Raw genomic sequence first — 21,527 nt, 5'->3', positions numbered from 1 at the left:
TTGTCGTAAACTAAGCGATGGTGCGGAGCCAAAAGGGAGAGAGAGAGAGAGAGAGAGAGAGAGAGGGTGGTTTCCATGGGAACAACAGGTTTTTCCCTGGTTCTTCTGCAAAGAGATTGGTTCTTTCTTTTCACACGGGAAGGAGGGATTGGTTGCTTGAAGGCAGGAAGGAATTGGCTGTTGGTTCGCTCCAAGTAAGAAGCGATAGGTCGCTATGCTGCTCAAAGATTTGTCGTTATTTTCGCACGAGAGTGAGAGTTAAGGGTGAAATTCGGGATCCAGCCCAGTGTTCAGAAAAGGCTGCATAAGTGGGCATTTGTTATAATACTTCCTAGTATACAGGCTGAATTATGTACTGCAACATTTTTATCCATGTCTTCCCGTTATTTTTGCTTTCTTTATTATTGAGATGATAGAAGAAACTAGCTTCCTTCTGCCGGATTAACGTCCCAAGGGTAATTGTGTAAAAATCATGGGATATATTCAGTCTTGTGTTTTCTTAAGTAACGACCGCCAATACCGTCAATTTAATTGTTACCCCAAGAACAAAGGTAACAGTAGCATATATTGCTTCTCTCTCCCCCCCGCAATTGCATTCTCAGGACAATTCTGTGAAGTAGATTTGGCTGAGAGTGAGTGACTGTCCCTGGGTCTTCATGCAAGCTTCATGGCAAAAGAGAGATTTAAATCTGGGTCTTCCATCACTGCACCACAACACAGTAGCTTCCCATTACATCTTAACTCATGATACATAATATGTGTAGCTTGACTGAAAATTATGAGGCTCCTAATTTTTGTATAGGATTGTCAGTTGAACATAAGAAAGCCTGCTGAATTAGACCAAAGTCCATCTAGTTCAGCACTCTACTACTCGCAGTGGCCCACCAGATACCTTTGGGAGCTCACATGCAGGATGTGAAAGCAGTGGGCTGCTGCTGCTTCTGCTCCAGAGCACCTGGTCTGCTAAGGCATTTGCAATCTCAGATCAAGGAGGATCAAGTCTGGTAGCCATAGATCAGTGATGATGAACCAATGGCACAGGTGCCAGAGGTGGCACTCAGAGCCCTCTCTGTGGGCACGCACACACAGACTTCGTCATGTGGGAAGGTGGAAAATCCCCCCCCCCCCACACACACACACACATCTCTAGGCTGACCTTGGCCACTGAGCACGACATGCGCGTACCACGGTGAGCAGGGAGGACTCAGCTGGCGGGCCTGGTGCCTGTGCTCTGGGTGGCTGCTGCCTGAGGAGGGGGGGCGCAGAGGAGGCAGAGATGCTAGAGAGGCACAGAACAGTGTGCGCTGGACTTGCTGGAGGCTTCAGCAGGCTGGCCCCTGCTCGAGTGGGTGGGGTGCAGGAAGAGGGAGCCAACCAGTTTTTTCTAAACTGAAACCTCAGCATTCAGGTTAAATTGCCGTGTTGGCACTTTGCGATAAATAAGTGCGGTTTGGGTTGCAATTTGGGCACTCGGTCTAAAAAAGGTTTGCCATCACTGCCATAGATCAACTTCTCCATAAATCTGTCCAAGCCCCTTTTAAAGCTATCCAAGTTAGTGGCCATCACCACCTCCTGTGGCAGCATATTCCGAACATTAATCACGTGTTGCGTGAATAAATGTTTCCTTTTATTAGTCCTAATTCTTCCCCCCAGCATTTTCAACGTATGTCCCCTGGTTCTAGTATTGTGAGAAAGAGAGAAACATTTCTCTCTGTCAACATTTTTTATTTGATTTTAAATTTAATTTATATACCGCCCTCCCCCGGAGGGCTCAGGATGGTGTACTACCTCATGCTTAATTTTATAGACTTCAATTATATCCCCCCTCAGATATTTCCTCTCCAAACTAAAGGGTCCCAAACACTGCAACCTCTCCTCATAAGGAAGGGGCTTGAATCCCTCAATCATTCTCGTTGCCCTTCTCTGCCCTTTTTCTATCTCTTCGATATCCTTTGTGAGATGTGGCGACCAGAACTAAGCACAGTACTCCAAGTGCGGTCGCACCACTGCTTTATATAAGGGCATGACAAATTAGTGTCACAGAGCCACAGTAAAGTCATAGTTATATAAGTGCTGGACTATAATAAGCTCAATAGTTCTCTAAACAGAATTGCCAACATTCTTTTTTTTAAACGAGGTGTATAGAGCAGTACAGTGGTATGTGCAGAAGTGGGTGGGGCTTAAGCTTCCACCCCATGTCATTTCCCCAACCTTAAACAGTCCCAATGAGTCCCTGTTTGTGCCTTTGGGAATGGCATTCTTCTCATTCCCTTCTGCCAGGTCCTTGTATTGGTTTAGGTTTTGTATTGGTTTAGCCGCATCTTCTGCTAAAGCTGTTTCTGTTGGTGCAACAGCAAAAAGCATAAGGTTGAAAGGATTTTAAAGGACTGCTAGAGAAAGAGACAGGCAGGAAAACCCTCCTCAGCAAATGCTTTTTGTGTTGGCTTCCTACTATCCAACCCTTGCCTTGACCCTGTGAGGAATAAGATGGAACAATAGAGTTAGCATTGACCTTTGTATTCTACTGCTGTATCATCCAGCATAATAGTTAATAAAATTAAATTTTACAAGAGGAATCTGTTCCTATTGTTTACAGCTGGTTTCTGACCTGGTAGTTTCCATATCAAATGTTGTATGTATTCCACGGAATAGCAAAAAAAAAAAAAAAAGGATGTGTGCATAGTTTAGCTTTTCTAAAATCTCAGTTTTTATTTTAAAGGTCTTAGAATTGTAGATGTATGCTTGTGGCCCATATTTGTTAAAAAACCCATAGCCAGAGGAGTAACTGAACTAGCTTGCCAATACACTGCAAAGTTCCTTGCTCTGTCTCAGGATTGGCAAAAGGAAAATTCAAAATAGGAAAGAGTACTAGAGTAGACTATGCAATTTAAGGAAAATGTGGTGAATTGGCTTTATCTGTGAATATATAGAAATACCAAATTAAATGGAGAAGAGTGATGTAAAATGCTTTAAGTCCCCCTTGGGAAGAAAGGTGGAATATAAATGAAATAAATTGGTAAATAGAGAATTTTGGTTGTTGTAATGCAAAATGGGGACTGCAAGCAGTGGCGTTCCTACCTAGGGACAGGGGGTACCCTCTGTCCCCGGGCGCCCCCCATTTGGTCACGTGGGGGGGCGCCAACATTTCAGGGTCGTTTGTGTGTTTTTAAAATTTTAAAGTGTTTTTTCACGTTCCGGCCTGCAGGGCACAATTGTAAGGCTAGCGGCACCAAAAGAATTTCCAGGGTATTATCTAGAGTCTGTCCCACAGTAATTTTCCCACCCAAATTTGGTGATGTTTGGTTCAGGGGTCCCAAAGTTATGGACCCCCCCAAAGTAATCCCATCCCCATTGTTGTTTTTTCAATGGGAGCTAACTGAGATAGGGGCTACCCATTTGAGGGACCATAACTTTGGTCCCCTAAGCCTCTTCCTGAAACTTAGATTGGGAATCATGGAAATAGTTATCAGATGATACCCTGCAATTTTAGTGTCTGCTTTAAAATACACCCTTCCAGGCTTTTAAAAATTTGCTTAAGATTCTTTGTTTTGCAGTGACTTTGCTCCATTGTAATGGGGAATTTCTGGAGGTGTGTAGGCAGGCTGCACATTTTTTTTGAAGATAGAGGCACCAGACTTTCAGGGTGGCTCCAGGAGACCTCTGGTAATAGCATCCAGGTTTGGAGACCTTTGCTTCTGGGGTTCAATTTTATGGAGCCTCAAAGGCTTATTTTGTTTCCCAGCTCCTGCAGCCTGTGGGCTGAGTTCTCTCAGAACTCTCTCAACTCCCCACTCAGAAGCAAAGCTCACCAAGCTTGGATGTATGGCCACTCAAAGAGCCTCTTGGAGCCACCTTGAGAGATCTGGCCTCTATCTTCAAAAAATGTGCAGGCAGCACTTACACACTCAAGGGCATTTCCCCAGAATCTGCCAGGCTCTTCAACAGAAGTTCTGTGGTGGGAAAAATGGCACCACTTAGACTCAATAGGGGCTTTGGTTATGCCCAGATGGCTCTGGTGGTAGAGAGTTTCAACAGGAGGCACTGTGGTAGGGTTGGGATCTTGCTCTGGGTGGGGGCATTTCCTTAACTGCTGGTGTGAGTCTACTGAAAGGAACCAGCCAAATTTGCTAAAATGTGTGTGGAAGAGGGAAAATGCTGTGGGCACGAGTTGAGTGAACCTGATGCCCCTGGCGACCCATTACCACGAAGCAAACTTAGCAAGTTGAAGCGAAAGTTCCCTTCATGTAACCACAAATAAGTGCCCGCTGAAGGCACTGCAGTGCTTGCTCCTGTTGGCTCTACAAGAAACTGAGCATAACAAACCCCATTAGTCTATGGTGGAAAAAATATTTTCCACCGCGAAACACTGCTAACTAACGGGTCCTGAAATTCTGAGAGTGTGTGGCACAGTATTCTGCATTTTTTGAGAGATGAAGCCTTCAGGTGGCTCAAGTAGCATCAAGCAGTGACTTTTGCTTTGAGGAGGTGGGTGAGAGCTGAGAAGTTCTGGGGGAACTCAACAACGAGCTTCATGTGCAGGGCAGGCAAGGCCAAACCTTTGAGGCCCATAAGTGGACCCTCAGAAAGCAAAGGTCTCTAAACACCTGGATAGCATACCGGAGGAACTCCTGAGCCGCCTTGAATCTGGTATATCTTCAAAATGTGCAACCTACCTCGAAATTCCTCGTAGCTGCAATAGACGGTCACTGAAACAAATCTTGAGCAAGCTATGAAGTGCCTGGAGAGGATGTTACAAAGCTAGTGACAAAATTTCCGGGGGGTATCGTCTGGTAACTATTCTTATGATTCCCGCAGGTTTAATTGATTTGCATTTTAGGGGACCATGGTCCCTCAGGTAACCCCTATCAGTGCTTCCATTAGCTAATGGGGATAAGAGGAGTATTGGCGTCCTTAACTTTGCTAACTCCTGAACCAAACATCACTAAACTCGGTGATATCGTAGACAATCTAGATGATGCCCTAGTCATGTGCTAGCTTTAAAAAATACACTCTGCAGGCCAAACTCCTAAAATACCCCAAACCCAAATACATTGCATTGGCATTTTGTTCATATTTGGGCGGGACATGTCGGACAATTTTTTGTCGAATGTGCTAAATTGCCAATTCCAGTCGAATCTGCTATTTGTTCCATCTGAATCTCCAACCCTCAAAGTGCTGTTTCAGGGTGGGGAAGAATCACTTAAACAGCATCTAACTCCATTTTATTTTAACCCGGGGACTAGAGATTCTCCCTTTTAAGGGTAGATTTAAAGAGAATCTGAGCTCCCTGGATTTAAACACCATTGAAAGTGATGCTGTTTGGGTGGATTCCTGGAAGATGATGCTATTTTGTTTGGTAAATGTTTTGCTGGGGGTGATTTGTGAGAGATTTACATGCTTAATACCCACTTGCACTGGCCGGAGTTGTTTCTCAGGCTAACAACCTACCTCATAGGGTTGTTGTGATTAAGTAGAAGGAAACAGTTGGTGGGGAGAGAGTATGTATGTTTTGATGGAGTGGGAGGTGTTTTGTGAGCTGGGTACAAAAAAAATCATTGTTTGGTCATGGTGGGAGAATTTGGCGTAGCCCGGACGGTAAACTGGGTTTGTCCCGGTAGTTTGCCTGGTGCTGGCTGCAAGAAGTATGTATGTATGGCCCCTTCCGCACACACAAAATAATGCGTTTTCAAACCACTTTCACAACTGCTTGCAAGTGGATTTTGCCATTCCGCACAGCTTCAAAGAGCATTGAAAGCAGTTTGAAAGTGCATTATTCTGCATGTGCGGAATGAGCCTATGAGTGCTGCACAGAGTATACTGCAGCTGATCATATGACTGGTGAAAAATGATGTGACCAATTGATCAGTTGAATATTCATTGAATTTTTTTACAGTATTAACAAGTTACTTAGTCAACAAGTTTGATACTAGTTAAAATAAATTAGTAAATTGTTATTGAAAAATTAACTGTTTAAAATGGTAATGAATAATTACAACTTTTAACAAGTTCTGTAACTTGTTAGATTCTCAAATAAAAAAGGAGTCCGGTGGCAGTTTAGAGATTAACAGAATTTATTTCAGTATAAGGTCTCATGAGTCAGATTTCTCTTCGCCTCTTTGACTTTTTCCTAGAATACCAGGATCAGCCTACAATTTTAGTTTTTAAAAGTGAAATAAGGTTACAACAGCAATTATTGAAAAAGAAAAGGTCAGTTTATAAAGCAGCATGAACTTGGCAGCAAGTTGATCTTTCCAGCTTAGAGATGCTTGGAGTTACTGTAAGTGGCCAGTAGGAGGAGGTGGTTTGTTATGCTGCTATGTCTGCCCCTGATTCTGCTGTACTCTTAGGCAAGCAGCCCTCACTCGCCGTACAATCCAAAGAGCAAGGAAACTAAAGCTACATTGGAAGCAGCATGGCCCGTGTGCCAGAGTCATTGCCACTTGTGCCATGCACAGAGGCTGATGCAGGGGTGGTAGCATTGGTGGCGGGGAACCGTGCAGCTCTGTGGTGGCTAAATGCAAAAGTTTGCCCCCACTGCAGGAGGCTACACTGGTGTGGATGGAGGCATTCCTGGGGGCAGAACCAACTTTAGTTGGTTTCTTAAGCACTTTGGGCCCAGAAGCACTCCCATACCCCAGCTTTACTTTGCGCTTGCAAAATTGGTGGTGCAGTCCTGTTTACACTACTTTCAGGTATGTCAGGGGGTTTAATTTTTGGATTGCCCATCATGCCACTACAATCCTCCTTGTAGGTGGCACGGGGTGCACTGCTGCCGTGCCGTTCCTGGCCGCAGAGAGGGCCACACACACCCCTCCCTTTGGATTGGGCTGTCATTTCTGACCTTGCTTAACAAAAGGCATCCTAATTTTAAAAAATTAAACCATAAGCTGTTACACTTCTATGCTGCAGTATTGCTGGCTTCATGGAATATTAGACCAATAATGGGCAACCTTTGATCACTTTGACAGTCATGCTACTGCCAACTTTAATTTTGCGAGTCAGTAATATTGTCTGCAGCCCCATACATACATACCTGGCAGTAAGTCTAATTTAACTCAGTTGGACTAACATACCTAAGGTGAGGCTAAAAGAGGGCCTGCCAACAGGGCCTGCCCCTCTCCCCCTATGTCCCACTACAACAATTTGACTCATGTCAGCAGAGCTTTTACAAGGGCCAGCCTGCAAATGGGCAAAATGAACAACTGCCCATGTGTGTGCTTTTTCTGTTGTGGCTCTCACCTAGTGGAGCAGCCTGCCCAAGGAGGTCAGGAAAGTACCCACTCTCCAGGCTTTCCACAAACTGAATCAATCAAGAGGGCTTTTCTACACAGGTAATAGGGTTGCACTGTACAAAAAGGTTTGCAGACTTACTTGGATTAATGAATAAGGACTGTGGTCTATACTGCTGTGTATAGCTTATTGCAAGTAGGAACCAATTATATAATTTTTGTACTGCTTAATGAGTCATGTTAATATTTATGCTATGCTTCTGGGTTTTTTTTCTGATGGTTCCAGATTTCTAAAATCCTAATGCATTGGTTATTGAATGTCCCATTTTGCTGACTATGCTGACGCACTATGTGTAATCTGCCTTGAGTCTGTGTGAGAAAGGTGGGCTATAAGTAGCAACAATAAATAAACATGAATGAAGGTGCATTTGAGAATTCTTTGTCCGGTCTTTTATGGCATTATCCTTGCCATCTGCTGTTGGCATACTGGGAACTGTAAGTGTCAGCTCAGCAGCTTCAGCCCCATGCAGAATAGGGGCATGCAGCACACTGGAGGGTGGTCAGGACTCCATACTGTCCTTGGCCTTCCAAGAACTCCTCTATCAGAGAACAGTTAATACAGCAGTGCCTGATCTGTGTCTTGCTTACAAGAGGTTTTCTTTTTCTGCAGTTGAGGCAGTTCCCACTCCCTCCCGCAAGGAAAAAGTTCCCACTTTTTCTCCTTCTCTGTCGATTCCAGGCTCAGCCTCACTACAGCCTTTAAAATCTTCCCCAGCATCCAGGCCCCATCCCCATCCCTTCTTTCTTTCGGTCTCCAGACCTTACACAATCCCAAAGGCATTTCTTTGCCTCCCCCTGCTGTGGCTATAGCTAGCCGCCCTCTTCCTGTAGTTTGGATTCCCAGCCACATCCTGCCTAGAGTGGCCACCCTGCCTCCCTGACTCAGGAGATGGCTTTCAGACGCTACATGCTGGCACTGTCATCCTCCCTCCTGACCAAGAGAAAGGCACCTGTGACACCTCCTGACTTCAGGACGTAACTCATATGTTTAAAAAACACCAGTAGCCTTGTATATTGTAATCTGAAAGCAGCATTGGCAACAGTACCTTGTTGAGTGGTCAAACTTAGCTGTTAAGTAATGCTTTTCAAGAGTTCATAAACAGTGTCCATGGTAAATGGTACTTCCCCAAAATGAGGAGGCGTACAGGTTCATCTCCCCTATCAGACAACCCCTAGCTGTGCAGCCTGGTGGTTTAAGAATTCAAGCACACAGAAAGTATGTTGATTATTAAAGGGTGTACAGCTGTTGTGTGTGCTGACTAACTGTGCAATCCCAAGCCGCATTGGAAGCGGCAGAAGGGTTATGCCGGGGCCTGTGTCACCAGCACCGTGCAAAGTGGCATGAATGCGGCGCTGGGGGACTGGTGGGGCACTGAAGCAAAGGAACCAGGAAGTGTTCCTCACTGCCATCGTTCCTGCTCCACAGGAGGTTGCGCCTGTGTTCTTGGGAGTGGTCCTGGGGGCGTATCTGACCTTAGTTGGCATGTCACAGAACCAGGCCTGGGAGAGCCATACTTGTTCTATAAATCCTGGGTTCTTTTCTTCAGATACTCTGAAACCAGCTGAGTTCTCAACGATTTCATTGAAAAGAAAAACAGAAAACAATAAAACGTTCTAACAGCATGATTCTCGCAGGCTTGTCTCAGCCCCTGAGCTTAGAGATTTTCCCTCTAGCTCAGCTTGGATCAGAATCCACCTTTCTTTGTCCCTTTGTCCCCAGGAAAACTCCATTTCCTGCCATGCGGTAACCCAGCCTTTGATGTATGGTGGTTTGGTTACTGGCTTCCTTTTGGGTAAATTTATTGTAACCATTTGGTTCCCTATCAGGAGATCAAAGCCCTTTCCAGGCTAGTGTGACTTGCCTGATACAGTAACGGAACAACTTCATCACAGGCTCCCAAAGGACTTTCAGCCCAGGAACGCCCTCTATGTTGGCAGCTGACTTACACCACCAAAAGTGTGGCGTAAGTCAGTCTTCCCAATGGGATTTTTCAGGTGGCCGGGGCTTTTAAAAAAATTCCTCTCCTTGTGCCGCCTGAAACTCCATTGGAGGCAATGCCGGTGCACTTTTGAAGCGCTGTCTCCAGCTGCTGTTCTACCACTACCACCATCCTTGGATTGGGCTGTTAATCCCTTTCATCACCAACATTTGATACCAGACCAACACTGATCAAATACAGCCAAACTTCAGTTTGTGCCATGCCCAGAAAGCAAGAAACAACCAACATGCAGAGTCTATACCTCAAGAAGGGGAATCAAGCATCAAGACATGCTTTATATTAGATGATCAAGTAACAAAACAAGCAGAAAACTTTCTAGCGATCATCCTTTTAGAGATTAGGAGCCGGCCACCTACCTTGAGAGATGACCACCTCCAGCTTTTTCTCTCATGTGCATAGGAATCATGCACCTGCACAGTTTCTCACACTGAATGCTGAGGACAACAGGGACGGAATGCTGTCGACTGCAATGCCAAGCTTCCCAGAGACATCAGTTCATGTGCAGAGCTAAAGTAGGCATTGATCAAGACTCAAATTTAATGCAAGGCAGAGGCCTGAGACTCAAAACAGCATACCAGTTCTTTAGCCCTGGTGGGTGCTTCCACAGAGCCCTCAGTGGATCATTTTCTGTCTAAGAAACATTCACACTAGTTAGGAAATGTTTAAATTCTTTTGTCGTAGGACCTGGTTCTAGTCCCCTTGGGTCAAATTCATAAAAATGACCCATTTGAAATATCTCCGAAACAGGCTGATCCTGCCAAAACTAGTTTGGAACGCTTTTAACCTCATTTCTTTGCAAATGGCAGAGGTAATTAAAGAGAAAACATGACTGTCACTGGCTCTTGACTCTTATGGGGAGTCTCAGAGGGAAGCACTGCAATTAGACCAGGGGTCGGCGACCTTTACCACCCAAATAACCATTTGGACCCATTGTCCATGGCCCCGAAGATCTACTGAGCAGAAGAGGCGGCTCCGCACAGAGCCGCCTCCGGTTCGGTCCCTCCACTCACCTTTCCTTCCAGCACTGGGAGGCGGAGGCACTGGGCAGGGAAACCCCCTCTGCCCGATGGAGCAGGCAACCGCCTGCTCTGTGGGGCAGAAGGGGGGTGGCATCTGTGGCCTGCCTGGTGCCGCCGCCTCTCATGCTGCAGGAGGCAGAGGCACTGAGCAGAGGGGGGATGGCGGGCGTGGACTGCCCAGTGCCGCGCTGCGGGAGGCAGCGGTGTCAGGCAGAGAAAGCCCCTCAGCCCAATGGAGCAGACAACTGCCTGCTCTCTGGGGCAGAGGGGGGATGGTGGCTGCAGGGATGGCAGAGGAGGGATGGCAGCTGCTCTGGAGGGACACACCCACACTACCCTCCAACCTCCAGGGATCGGAGGGCAGCGTGGGCATGTCCCTCCAGCCCTCCAGAGCAGTGCTGGAAGGAGAGGTGAGTGGAGGGGACGCGAAAAGCGGCGCCCTCATGCACGGAGCCACCTCTGGTTGGTCCCTCCACTTAGTTTTCCTTCCAGCGCTGCTCTGAAGGGCTGGAGGGACACGCCCACACTACCCTCCGACCTCCAGGCCACGCGGAGCCACAGTTTAAGACTGAAAGAGCCGCAGGTTGAAGACCCCTGAATTAGACATTGCAATTAATTAGTCACCCTAGCAACTCTGGAGTGTATGTTTTTGGTGGTCTTACACCTATATTACAAGATGCTAAACTGAAATCTCAGTTCTTTATTGGGACAGTACCTACATATGTAGCTGGGAACTGAAAATCAGGAACTAGGAAGCAACCTTACCCTTCGAAAGTGAAGGATTTATGGGAATCGTTCACCTGTGGTAAGATCTTGAAGTTAAAGAGGTTATCTTCGGCACACAGGTCTTAATGTGACTGTCCTCTGGTTTTCTTTGCCAGATACATAAGAAACAGGAAAAACAGAAGTTGGGGTTGCACAGTTTTCTCTATTTCCCACTTTTCATTCCCAAGTCAGCTTCACTTCTTACTTCTAAGTAAGGAGATGCTAATGTGGTTGTTCTCTGAAACAAAATAAAATGGTTATGGTATGTTTGTATATATTATTTATCATTGTAGATCATAGATATTTATAGTTTAAGCAATGGAAAGTGTAGTACTTAGATTATTCTTTTAAAAATATTTTATTACTTTGTTTTCTTTATTGTTGGGCATACCCCCACTGACCTGCTTCAGTCTCTTTTTGATAATATTTTTGCAAGCGTCTATTACAATTTTGTAAGTGACCTATTCTAATTTGGCACACAAATCCACGTAGAGATGTTTAGTTCTTTTAAACTGTGAGGTACTTTTTCAGTGCTTCTGTGTTCTTTCCATTTTACATTGTATTTTAATGATTAACAGTTCAATCCAGAGTTGAGACGGATGGGGACAGCCCCGCTTCAGCGCTGCTCTGCAGGGTTTTCCTGTAGCACAAGAAGTCAGAAAAAGTTCCAAAAAACAAAAAACCTCCAACTCCTCTATAGGAGAGTATAGAGATACACTGTGATTTTTGCAGCTCCATCAGTATTCAGGGGCTGAGAGGGGTCTGGAGTCTGACTAAAGTCGTCCCTGCTCCCAGAATGCCCCCAGAACGCTGGCGTACCTGGAGGCTGTGTTCAAGCGCCAGTGCAAAGCCAGGTGTTGCAGCTGAGCATCATGGGACTGGCGGATTTGCCCTTTGCTGGTGAAAGTGCCCCGGAGAGGGCATTCATGCCAACAGAAGTCCAAGCCGCATCCAGAGGGGGATTCAGCTCCACTCTGGATTACCCTGTAATAGCAATAGTATCATGCAATTAGTGGGATGTGTAGATGTTACTGCTGCTGCTCAGATAACAATAGTGATTTCAGCTCAGCAACGTAATGAGGCACAGGAAGCCGGCGTTCTTCAAAGCAAAAGGATTTTATTTGGAGGTGATGGTCACAGCTCGGACAGGAGAATCACGCCTTGCAAACAAGCGCAAGAACTTTTATTCAAAAACATCAAAGGGGGAAAGGGGGCAGGTAGAAAGGGGAGGTAAGGGGGCAAGTCCCTTACCAAACACTAATAAGAAAATAACAATACAAAAAGATACAATTACAACTTTTGAATGGGATTACGAAATCCCGCTGTCAAACGTCTTCCCGCGAGATCTACGCTTAATGGTGCTGAGGGATATGCAGATAAAGTCCATTCAGAAAATCCAGGTGGGCTCATTGCAGCACCCAGCTATCCTCCTTTATCAGATGGCTGTTTCAGCTTCCAGTTATGTTCCACAGGAGGAGCTCCAGCGCCCCTGCGTCTCTGTAAAAAAGGGGAGTTCAAATTGTCCAATGGTGGCCCTACCCGTCTTCTTGGCTGGGACCTCTGGGTGCTGCCAGCAGAATTTAATTTGCAAATCTAAAGGGGTCTTTGTCCTCGCTAAGGAGTTGGCTGGGTGTTGGTCTAAGCTGCATTCCAGGGCTGACTTCCTTGTCCCTTAATATCAGCTTCTACAGGCTACTGCTTTTACTAATAGCACAAATATCAACATAACTTTTCTTACACTTAAACATTAGGGAAACCTTAAGCAATAAACACATGTACTTATAGGCAGGAATCTCCTAAATTAACAACAGCATAGCCTTAAACTAACTGGAGAAACCAGCTAGAATATAGTCTCAAGCAGCGGGCAAATCATAAATTCAATACAAAAGGGGCTGTCATTATATCCAAAAGGGGCAAAGACGAGGGAAATCATATAACATTGGCACAATCACATGAATACGTTCCTTGTGAGCCTCGTGGAGGCTTCTGAGCTACACAAGTCTCTACGTCCTGACATGGAACCAGTGTAGCCATGTAACTTGACTTCAGGAAAATATTTTGGCTGTTTTCCTGGGCGGTAACATAGAGTGATTGACTTTCGCTTGTAGGTCCAATATTTAAACACTGCAATGTTCACCTGTAAAATAAAGTAACAACCAACTAGGCACAACCAAGATTTTACATGTAAAGAAACAGCAAACAATATAAATGAGCTAAGAAAGACCCTGTAATGGATCATATGTGCTTTTCTGCTGGCACAAAAGGCCTAAAAACATACAGGAAGTCATTCTCTTTACCACCGAAAGGTCTAAGTGGAATTGTGAATACATCCACTGCTTCTTCCTGGACCTTATTTGCAGTGGAATGCTCCACAGTGGTCCTAGTACCTACCTACTTCCCTCCCTACCCCCCCACCCCCCACCCCCGCATTCAAATGAAAAAATTTAAACAATCACACTCATGACTTTGTAGGTATTTGAGGATAAGCCCGGGGAGAGTCACACAAAGTCATGTCTTATTTTTCTGCCTCTCTCCCTCTACCTTGGAGCTCTTATTTCCATTTTTTGTAGCGCTTACCATTTTCTGCCAACTTCAGGAGCCTCCGTTCTTCTGCTGCCATTTGAAGAATGTTCCCAACAGTTTCCTCTGCTTGCTGCTCATCTGATGGCCATTTCACTGTAAAAAGTTGATGAATAAAGTTTATTTTTCCAGGCAATCCCATGTGCATGTTGTTTTTTCCCTGCAGTTCTTAGATGTTGTCTTAGATGTTGTCGAAACTACAAAGATTTCTCATTTGAAACAAAAAAGGGGGGGAGTGACATATGAGCATGATTGCCTGGAAAAACAAACTTTATTCATCAACTGGTTGTGGTGGGTTTTTCGGGCTGTGTGGTCGTGGTCTGGTAGATCTTGTTCCTAACATTTCACCTGCATCTGTGGCTGGCATCTTCAAAGGTGTGACACACTGTGTCTAGTGAGAAGGGAATGTTTAGTGAGATATATATTGTCCATGTCCCAGGGTGGGGAACCAATCAGTAAGTGTTTGGGTGGAACTTGCTATGCAAAGGTGTGGTTGAGTGCATTGTATTGTGGGTGGGGTTATAAGTCCATTTACATTTGTAGTTGCATTTGCATTCCCTGCAGCAGCAGCAGTATTGCTGAATGCAAATCCTGTGTCTGGGTGGAGTCCATTGTCCATGAACTTAGCATGTGCTTGGCCTTTGATTCTGGTGGGCATTTTTCAGCTTGCAGATGTGAAATAGCATGGAGAACAAGGCAAAAAGCTGTAGTATCCCATGGCACAATGGTCAAGGGGCAGGTATCTCCCAAACCTTCTGTAATCTATGCTATAGGAAGGACCAAAGCCAAAGCAGATCAGTATAGAATATGTTATGATGTGAAAAGCAACAGCTAAACCAATTGAGATGGAATTAATTTAGTGAAACTAATATTCTTCTGATTACATGAAGCCATGACACTTCAGTGACAACAGAATATCTGATTTTGACATTATTTGCTGGTGCATTTTGAAATCCCCAGGCAAGGTGTTTGAAATGTAAAAGAAAATATTATGAACTAGCAAAGTTACAGGGCATGGAATACACTTTCCATATTGCTGTGGTCAGTAATAACATCCATGTAGACCAGATGAATTCTGACATTGTTCATATTTCAGACTTCCATAAAACTCAATGTATGCTCTTATTGTTTGATGGCAGTCAAAAGGGCAGCCAGAATGGGATATAATGGAAAGAAACAGAATTATTGTGAGGATTCACAAGCACCCAAATGGTATGTGTGCCTATTGTTTCATTGTGGCAAAAAGAAGAGGAAGGAAATTTTATTAAGCTGATTTCAGTCCAAGAATTGTGAAGGAAGAGAGCATTAAGCATACTGTGTAGAGCATTATTACATATCTCTGGATGGAGACATAATCTTGAGTAGACAAACATTTTATCTATTTAAGCCAGTATTTTATTTGAGTTTCACAACACTCTTGTGTGATCTTGTATACATAAGCTACTTTTTGACAGCAGATGGCCAGATAGAAATAATAGAAGACTTAGGATAAAAATATTAAGTCAATTCAAATCATGGATGAGAAGACAAAAACTATGATAAAATTGTTCCTCTTGCTCTCTAATTTTTCCAAATAAATTTAATCACTATAAACTTGCTCAGATTTCAGAAGACATCCCTCTTATACCCTGATACTAAGACAGGCAGGATTCTACTGTGCATAAGCCTGCACTGGTGCAGCATTAATCGGTAGTATTCTGATAGTGCAAGCCTAATCAGGAATACTCAAAAATAAATCTAATCTATGCAGACACCGTAAAACTATAGATACACCCCTCCTCAAAAAAGAAGTCATGGGAATCCAAACACACACATCCTGTGGAAAGTACCAATCAGGGAAGTCATAAGTGCAGGTCTAACATTATTTAACACCTTCCTTCCGTTTCTCCTTCCTCACACAATAAGGCTCTGCAGACACAGGCAGCTCTTCCTCATCCTGCTCCGTTATTACCCAGCATAGTATTTAGAAGACTGCATGGAACTTTATAAAGGCCTGTTCTTGGGAGAGGGGTTCAAATGATGATTAACATCTCTTTACAGCCAGTGATGTTTCTACAATACACAGCTGACAGGTATAGAGATACATAAACACGGAAATGTATGTTTTGCAATGGACAAGTAAGCATAGAGACAAGAACACATATCAGCTACAAGGTAAATTCAGTCTAGTCTGAGGCTGGAATTCTGTGGAAGGAAGGGGGTGGAAATAGAAGATTTAGGTATGAATCCCAATCCTGGGATTTATCATCTTCCCCTCCAGTGCATCAAACGGATGTATCCCAGACAAAGTGGGACTTGCCTTATAAGTGTTATCCTGCTAGAAAACAGTTATTTTGAATAGAAATAGGCTGATGCAATGAGAAAAGCAGGTCAAATCCTTAAGTAATGTGATTTGATCCCTGTCTCTTATTCCAGAAAGCAATTCTATTCCATTACCATGATTCCCACAAAGCAGGTGGACAACTTTCCTACTGGAATCTTTGCAGTCTCTTAGAGTCTCATCCTTTGACACACCACCATCCTTGGCCTCCATCCAAGCCTCTTGCATGGGATCTAGGTACACTGGCCATATTGCCTGATGCAAAAAAGGCATAGGTAGCTCATAGCTCAGTGTTAGCACACAGAACTTCCAGTTTTGGTTATTTTTTGTTTTATTACTCTAATAAACATTGTTCATCTGATGAAGTAGCCCTTTTATCATTTATACTAGAATAACAGTGCTACAAAACTTCAGTTTATTTTTACAAAATGGATTAATGTATTAATGCAACAGTCTCAGTGCGTGGTGGGTGGAAAACATGGACATTTAACTTACAGGGAACTTTCTCAGTAGGCCACTGCCCACTGGTGGTCAGCAACTCTGCCAGTTCCTTGGCTTATAACAGTGGTTCTCAACCTTCCTAAAGCCCTTTAATACAGTTCCTCATGTTGTGGTGACCCTCAACCATAAAATTGGTATATATAAAAAGACTGCTTTCCTATGGTCTTAGGTGACCCCTGTGAAAATGTCATTCGACCCCAGGTTGAGATCCACTGGCTTATAATATTAGCAACAGTAATTGGTGTTAGCTCCTCCATTTTGCCCTTACTACTGTCATTTTCATTGGATGAGCTAATAATGTCCCTTGTCCCTTGTTGGAAGTGTGGGGGTGAGTGTCTTGGTTTGTAGTGCCAGGATGGCTGCTCAGTTTGGTTTGTTCCCAGCTATTTTAATTCCCCAGTACACACCCGGCTATGTAGTCAAGTGGCTTCATGGCTTCTCTCAGGAATGTGACAGGAAGACACCCAAAGAAGTCTCCTCAGGTGCCATGGGACTGAGAGTGGACACAGAGAATCTGACCATATGGCAGAACGTCAGCCCCCTCTTTCCCATCCTCCTCTCCTTCAAACATAACAGATATAGTCAGTGGTGGGATCCAAAAATTTTAATAACAGGTTCCAATGGTGGTGGGATTCAAACAGTGGCGCCGCGGCACACACACACCTCCAGTCCCTATTGGGCAGGGAGGTAGCTTTAGTAACCCCTTCTCGGCACTCAGAAAAAAATAGTAGCCACTTCTAGAGAAGTGGTGAGGACTGGTTGGATCCCACCTCTGGATATAGTCATACACACTAAATGAAAGCACTCTCCCCTGTTGCTATTTGTTTACATGTATGAATATCCCACAACATGCTGGACGAAGAGCCATTTAAACTAGAGAGCCATTTACACTAGGATATGCCTTCTAGGTAATCTGGGTATTATATTTCGCTCCCAGTCAAGCCCCTTAGACGTTGCTCCTCTAGCAGAATTTACTTCTTTCCCCAAAACCCGCAGGTGCCAGGCTCCGAAAGCCACGTCTTCTCTAACCAGGAAGAAGCACCCTTTTTCAGCCTCAGGTACGGGCGTGGCAGCGCGATTACCAGAGGACAACGGGGACGCATCGCCTTCTGCACACGCTCAGAACCATTCTTCCATCTCCAGAACGCAATATTGTTTTTTCCTGATTCCTTCTCCTGGCGAAATCCTAGCAGAGCTTGCCAGGACAGGCCGGAACCGCGGGAAAAGTGGTCCCTGACACGCCTTCTTTCCTGAGCTTAAGCAGGGCGGGGTGCTGACTAGGGCGAGGAATCCAGGCGGAGTGTGTGTAGAAATCAGGGGGGGTTTCCTCTTTCCGTGCCGTCCGTCCTCCGTGGCCAGAGCAGGTTTCTTTTGCTCGCAGTCGGAGCTCCTGCGCCGAGGAGTCTGAAGCGGTTGCAGCAGGGGAAGCTGCGGGGCCAGACCTCGGCTGAGGAGCAGATCCGAGCCCTTCCAGAGGAGAAGGCTCGACGGCGCAGCAGCTCCTCAGGCTCCTCCCCGGGCCGGTGGTGGTGGTGGTGGAGGGCGACCCGCTCCCTCGCCCCGCCGCTGGCTGGCCGGCTGACTGACTGACTGACTGGGTCCAGGGGCGATGTGAACCTGCCGGCGGGCTGGCGAGCGAGCCAGCGGCTGGGCGGGAAGATGTGGCTGAAGCCCGAGGAGGTGTTGCTGAAAAACGCCCTCAAACTGTGGGTGACCCAGAAGAGCAGCGGCTACTTCGTGCTACAGCGTCGGCGGGGCCACGGCGACAGCGGCGGGCGCTGCTTTACGGGTACCTGGTGATGGGCTGTGGGCGAGGGAGGGAAGGCCGCTGACCCCGAGGCGGTGGGGGTGGGCTTCGGCGGTGGGGGAGCCACGACTGAAGGGGTCCAGGCTGGGGGTGGGTCTGGGAATCAAAGCAGCTCTTTCGCTTTCCACTGGGGAGGGAGAAAGAGCCGAGGGTCTGCGGCCTGTAATTGTCCCTGGAGAGACCCTTGCCCCAAGGAAAGCCCCCCCCCCCCGGTATTTCGGTTTGGGGTTGAGCAAGAAGTAACTTCCTTCAGGGGAAGAGGGGGAAACTCTAGCCTTGAATGTGGGGCCGGAGAGGCGGCTGTGCTCTGAGATGGGGGAAGGAGACTACTAGGCTCTTTGTCCAGTCTCTGGGTAGGGAGGCCCTTACTTGAAGAGTGGGGAACCCGAATACTCATCTCCCCCCCCCCCCCACGCACACAAACACACACACATACACACACAGGGGGGTTGTTGTGAACTGCAAATAGAAACTGTATATTGTGCTTTCCCTCTGGCTGAAAAAGTGGAATGGGGAGGAGGAGGAGGAGGGAGGAGACTGTTGATATCCATGCACCATGTTAGAAGTTTGCTCACACTAATATTTCTTTCCCTTTCAAATGCTTTTTGGCATCTGGTAAAAGGTTTATATTCTGTGGAAACTCCATTGTTCCAAGGCAATAATTTAAAATGTCTAGCACTTCTTGTTCTGATGACTGGGACAGCTGAAAAGAAAACATTTTTTTTTGGTAGGAGAGAGAAAATAGACAAAAAGATAGGAAGAACATGATTCAAAAAGTGTTGAAACTTAACTTCTTAATGTATTACAAGAAGGCAGTGAGAGGCTATATTTAAGTCAGACTATGATGGAAAAACAAAAAGGTGACACTTGTAAATAGTATTGCTTTTGGAAAGCTCCATATGGAGCAATGTGGGCAGGGCTGTGGATATGTAGCAGAGAAAAGTACTTTCTTTTAGTGGCTGTAGGATTAGAGGAAGGCAGTATTTGTGGTTTTTGACTAATAACAGGTAGTGGTAAAATGTCAAGGAATGGCTAATACACTGTCTGTGCTTTTCTAATTTAATGGTTTCCAAATGCAAAAGGTGGAGTTGTTAAGCAAACGGCGCTTCTAAGAGGTCTGAGGGAAATGCCCCTTGTTAGAGGAAGAAGTGAATGTAAAACCAAGGGTATTTTGAAAAATGATACTTTAAATGGCTGCCCACATAGTTGAGACCTGCTGTTGTCTGTCAGTGATAGTGTGTGTGTGTGTGTGTTAAGGAAGTTGAAAAAACATTTCTATTCTTGATGTGCTGGGCTATTACATTACTGGGCTTCACTCAGCCCTGTATAATAATTAACCATATACATCCAACCTTATCTTGTGTTTCAAGTCCATTACACTTGTTGTAAACATGGGCAGCTGATGCCTCAAGAAATGAAGGTGATCATTGTCCCATCCGAACCATTTTTTGGCTTACCGCAGATGTGTCTCTGGAATGTCCTCCTCTCAGCCATGATAGCTAAATAGAGTCTTCTTGTTTTAGATCCTGGCAACAGAGGAAGGTTGTACTGCTTATAAGCTTTCCACAAGCAGTTGACTGGCCATTTCTGAAAATAGTGTTAGGTTTTATGAAGATGTTACTTGCCAAGGATCACAAATTGAAGATAAGGTAGAAGTGGAGATTAACATCCAACTGGAAACTCTCCCACCCACAATAATTTCACTTCCCAAAGGTTAATATTCTGACCCAAGATTTGCTGCAGCGCCATCATCTTGACCTGGATGCCTTCTCCTTTCTCCAACCCTTCTTAGTTTCTAGGAAGAAATTCAGACAGCTTCACTAAGCAGTAATATACGTTTACTTCAGATGATTTTGCTCAGTTTACTTGCGAAATTAAGTCCAGTAAAGTATGGTGATACTAGCTTACATATGCTTAAAAAGACAATTACACAAATATGGAACAAAGATATATCAGCAGCTATTTCTTGTAAATAAATGGAACTTTTATGTTCAGAAGACTTGTACTTCTGAATACCAGATGCTACATGTAATCAGAGAAAAGTATGAGCAGTGTTTATATTTTGCCTGTTACGATGTACTGGCAGTTTCTCCATTCTTGATTCTTCTCTCTCCCAAATGAAAAAAAGATCCCAATTTCTCTTGAAAAGTTTAAGATCACCTGCCAGGTGGAACTTTCTCCTTCACTGTTCCTTCCAGCAGATAACCCAATCCCAAATGCCTTTGTTTTCTCAGATCTTGGGGTGGGTGGGAGGGCAAAGGCATGGAATTTTAATGGAACAGTTGCTTACCTCATGCTTCCTAGCCATGTCTGCTGCCCACCACTGTGTGATGGTATAGGCTGCCATGCAGTGTTCAAGGTATATGGATACGGAGCAAACTTTATGAACTCTGCCCCGCTCCCTCACTTCTGTGCCTGTGTTCTAGTCAAGAAATGTTTTTTGGCCTTGTCCAAAATGGCGAATGTTGGCATGCTGTCTGCTGCTGATAAACAGTCTCTTGATAAAATATCCCTTCTATAATTTACATTACGATGTTCCAGGGAAAATAGCAACTGTCTTCACAGTTCGCAGTGAAAGGAATTTAAAGCCCCATTGGGTTAGCTGCTGTGTAAGCAAGTCTACGCTCACCATAGGATGGCATGACCATTCTCCCAATGTGATGTCATGATTGATAATGTTATTCCAACTTTATGAGCCAACATCTGTTTTGTCTCTTGTGTGGATCAAAGTTCACCCCAGAAACAGTTAATATTGTCTAATGGTGAGTCATCATATAAAACTTATGTAACATGAAGCTTGACATACATACTGTGGGTAGGACTTTGCAATTCTGTGTTGCTATCCTGAAGGTGTTATTGCCCATAGTAGGTGCAGCACAATATCTGGAGACATCCTATTTAAGGGGGATGCAGCATAGACTGGTCTGGTAAACCACCCTGATAATGTTTATGAAGTTCCGTCTCTGAAGTTTTCTCATTTAAGTGAAAGTGAAAAAGTTATACAAAATTCTATTGTTAGGCCCTCAGATGATTGTGAAAAAAATGTGTAGAAAATTAGAAGGTCAAGCCACATGAAGCTACCGTTGGTCTATCACAGGGGTCTGCAACCTGTGGCTCTCCAGATGTTCATGGACTACAAATCCCATCAGCCCTTGCCAGCATGGTCAGTTGGTCTGTCAGGATGGAGGTTTTCTGTTTAAATTGGCAGCAAGAATCCAGGAGGCCAAGTCCTTTCATATCATTTGC

At 45.0% G+C, this 21,527-nt stretch overlaps 1 protein-coding gene across 1 annotated transcript in view; it reads left to right on the top strand.

The window, feature by feature from the left end:
* Nucleotides 1–17,746: 17,746 nt before the first annotated feature.
* Nucleotides 17,747–21,527, top strand: part of TBC1D8 (TBC1 domain family member 8) — a 49,473-nt gene continuing 45,692 nt past the window's right edge. Inside the window, 1 exon segment of the mRNA XM_048492610.1 lies at nt 17,747–18,263. Coding sequence (XP_048348567.1) covers nt 18,134–18,263 — 130 coding nt within the window. The 5' untranslated portion in view covers nt 17,747–18,133.

The sequence above is a fragment of the Sphaerodactylus townsendi genome, linkage group LG04 (genome assembly GCF_021028975.2).
Source record: "Sphaerodactylus townsendi isolate TG3544 linkage group LG04, MPM_Stown_v2.3, whole genome shotgun sequence".
Classification (NCBI taxonomy): domain Eukaryota; kingdom Metazoa; phylum Chordata; class Lepidosauria; order Squamata; family Sphaerodactylidae; genus Sphaerodactylus; species Sphaerodactylus townsendi.
The sequence above is the reverse complement of the archived record's forward strand: the minus strand, read 5'-3'. Positions and strand labels throughout refer to the sequence as shown.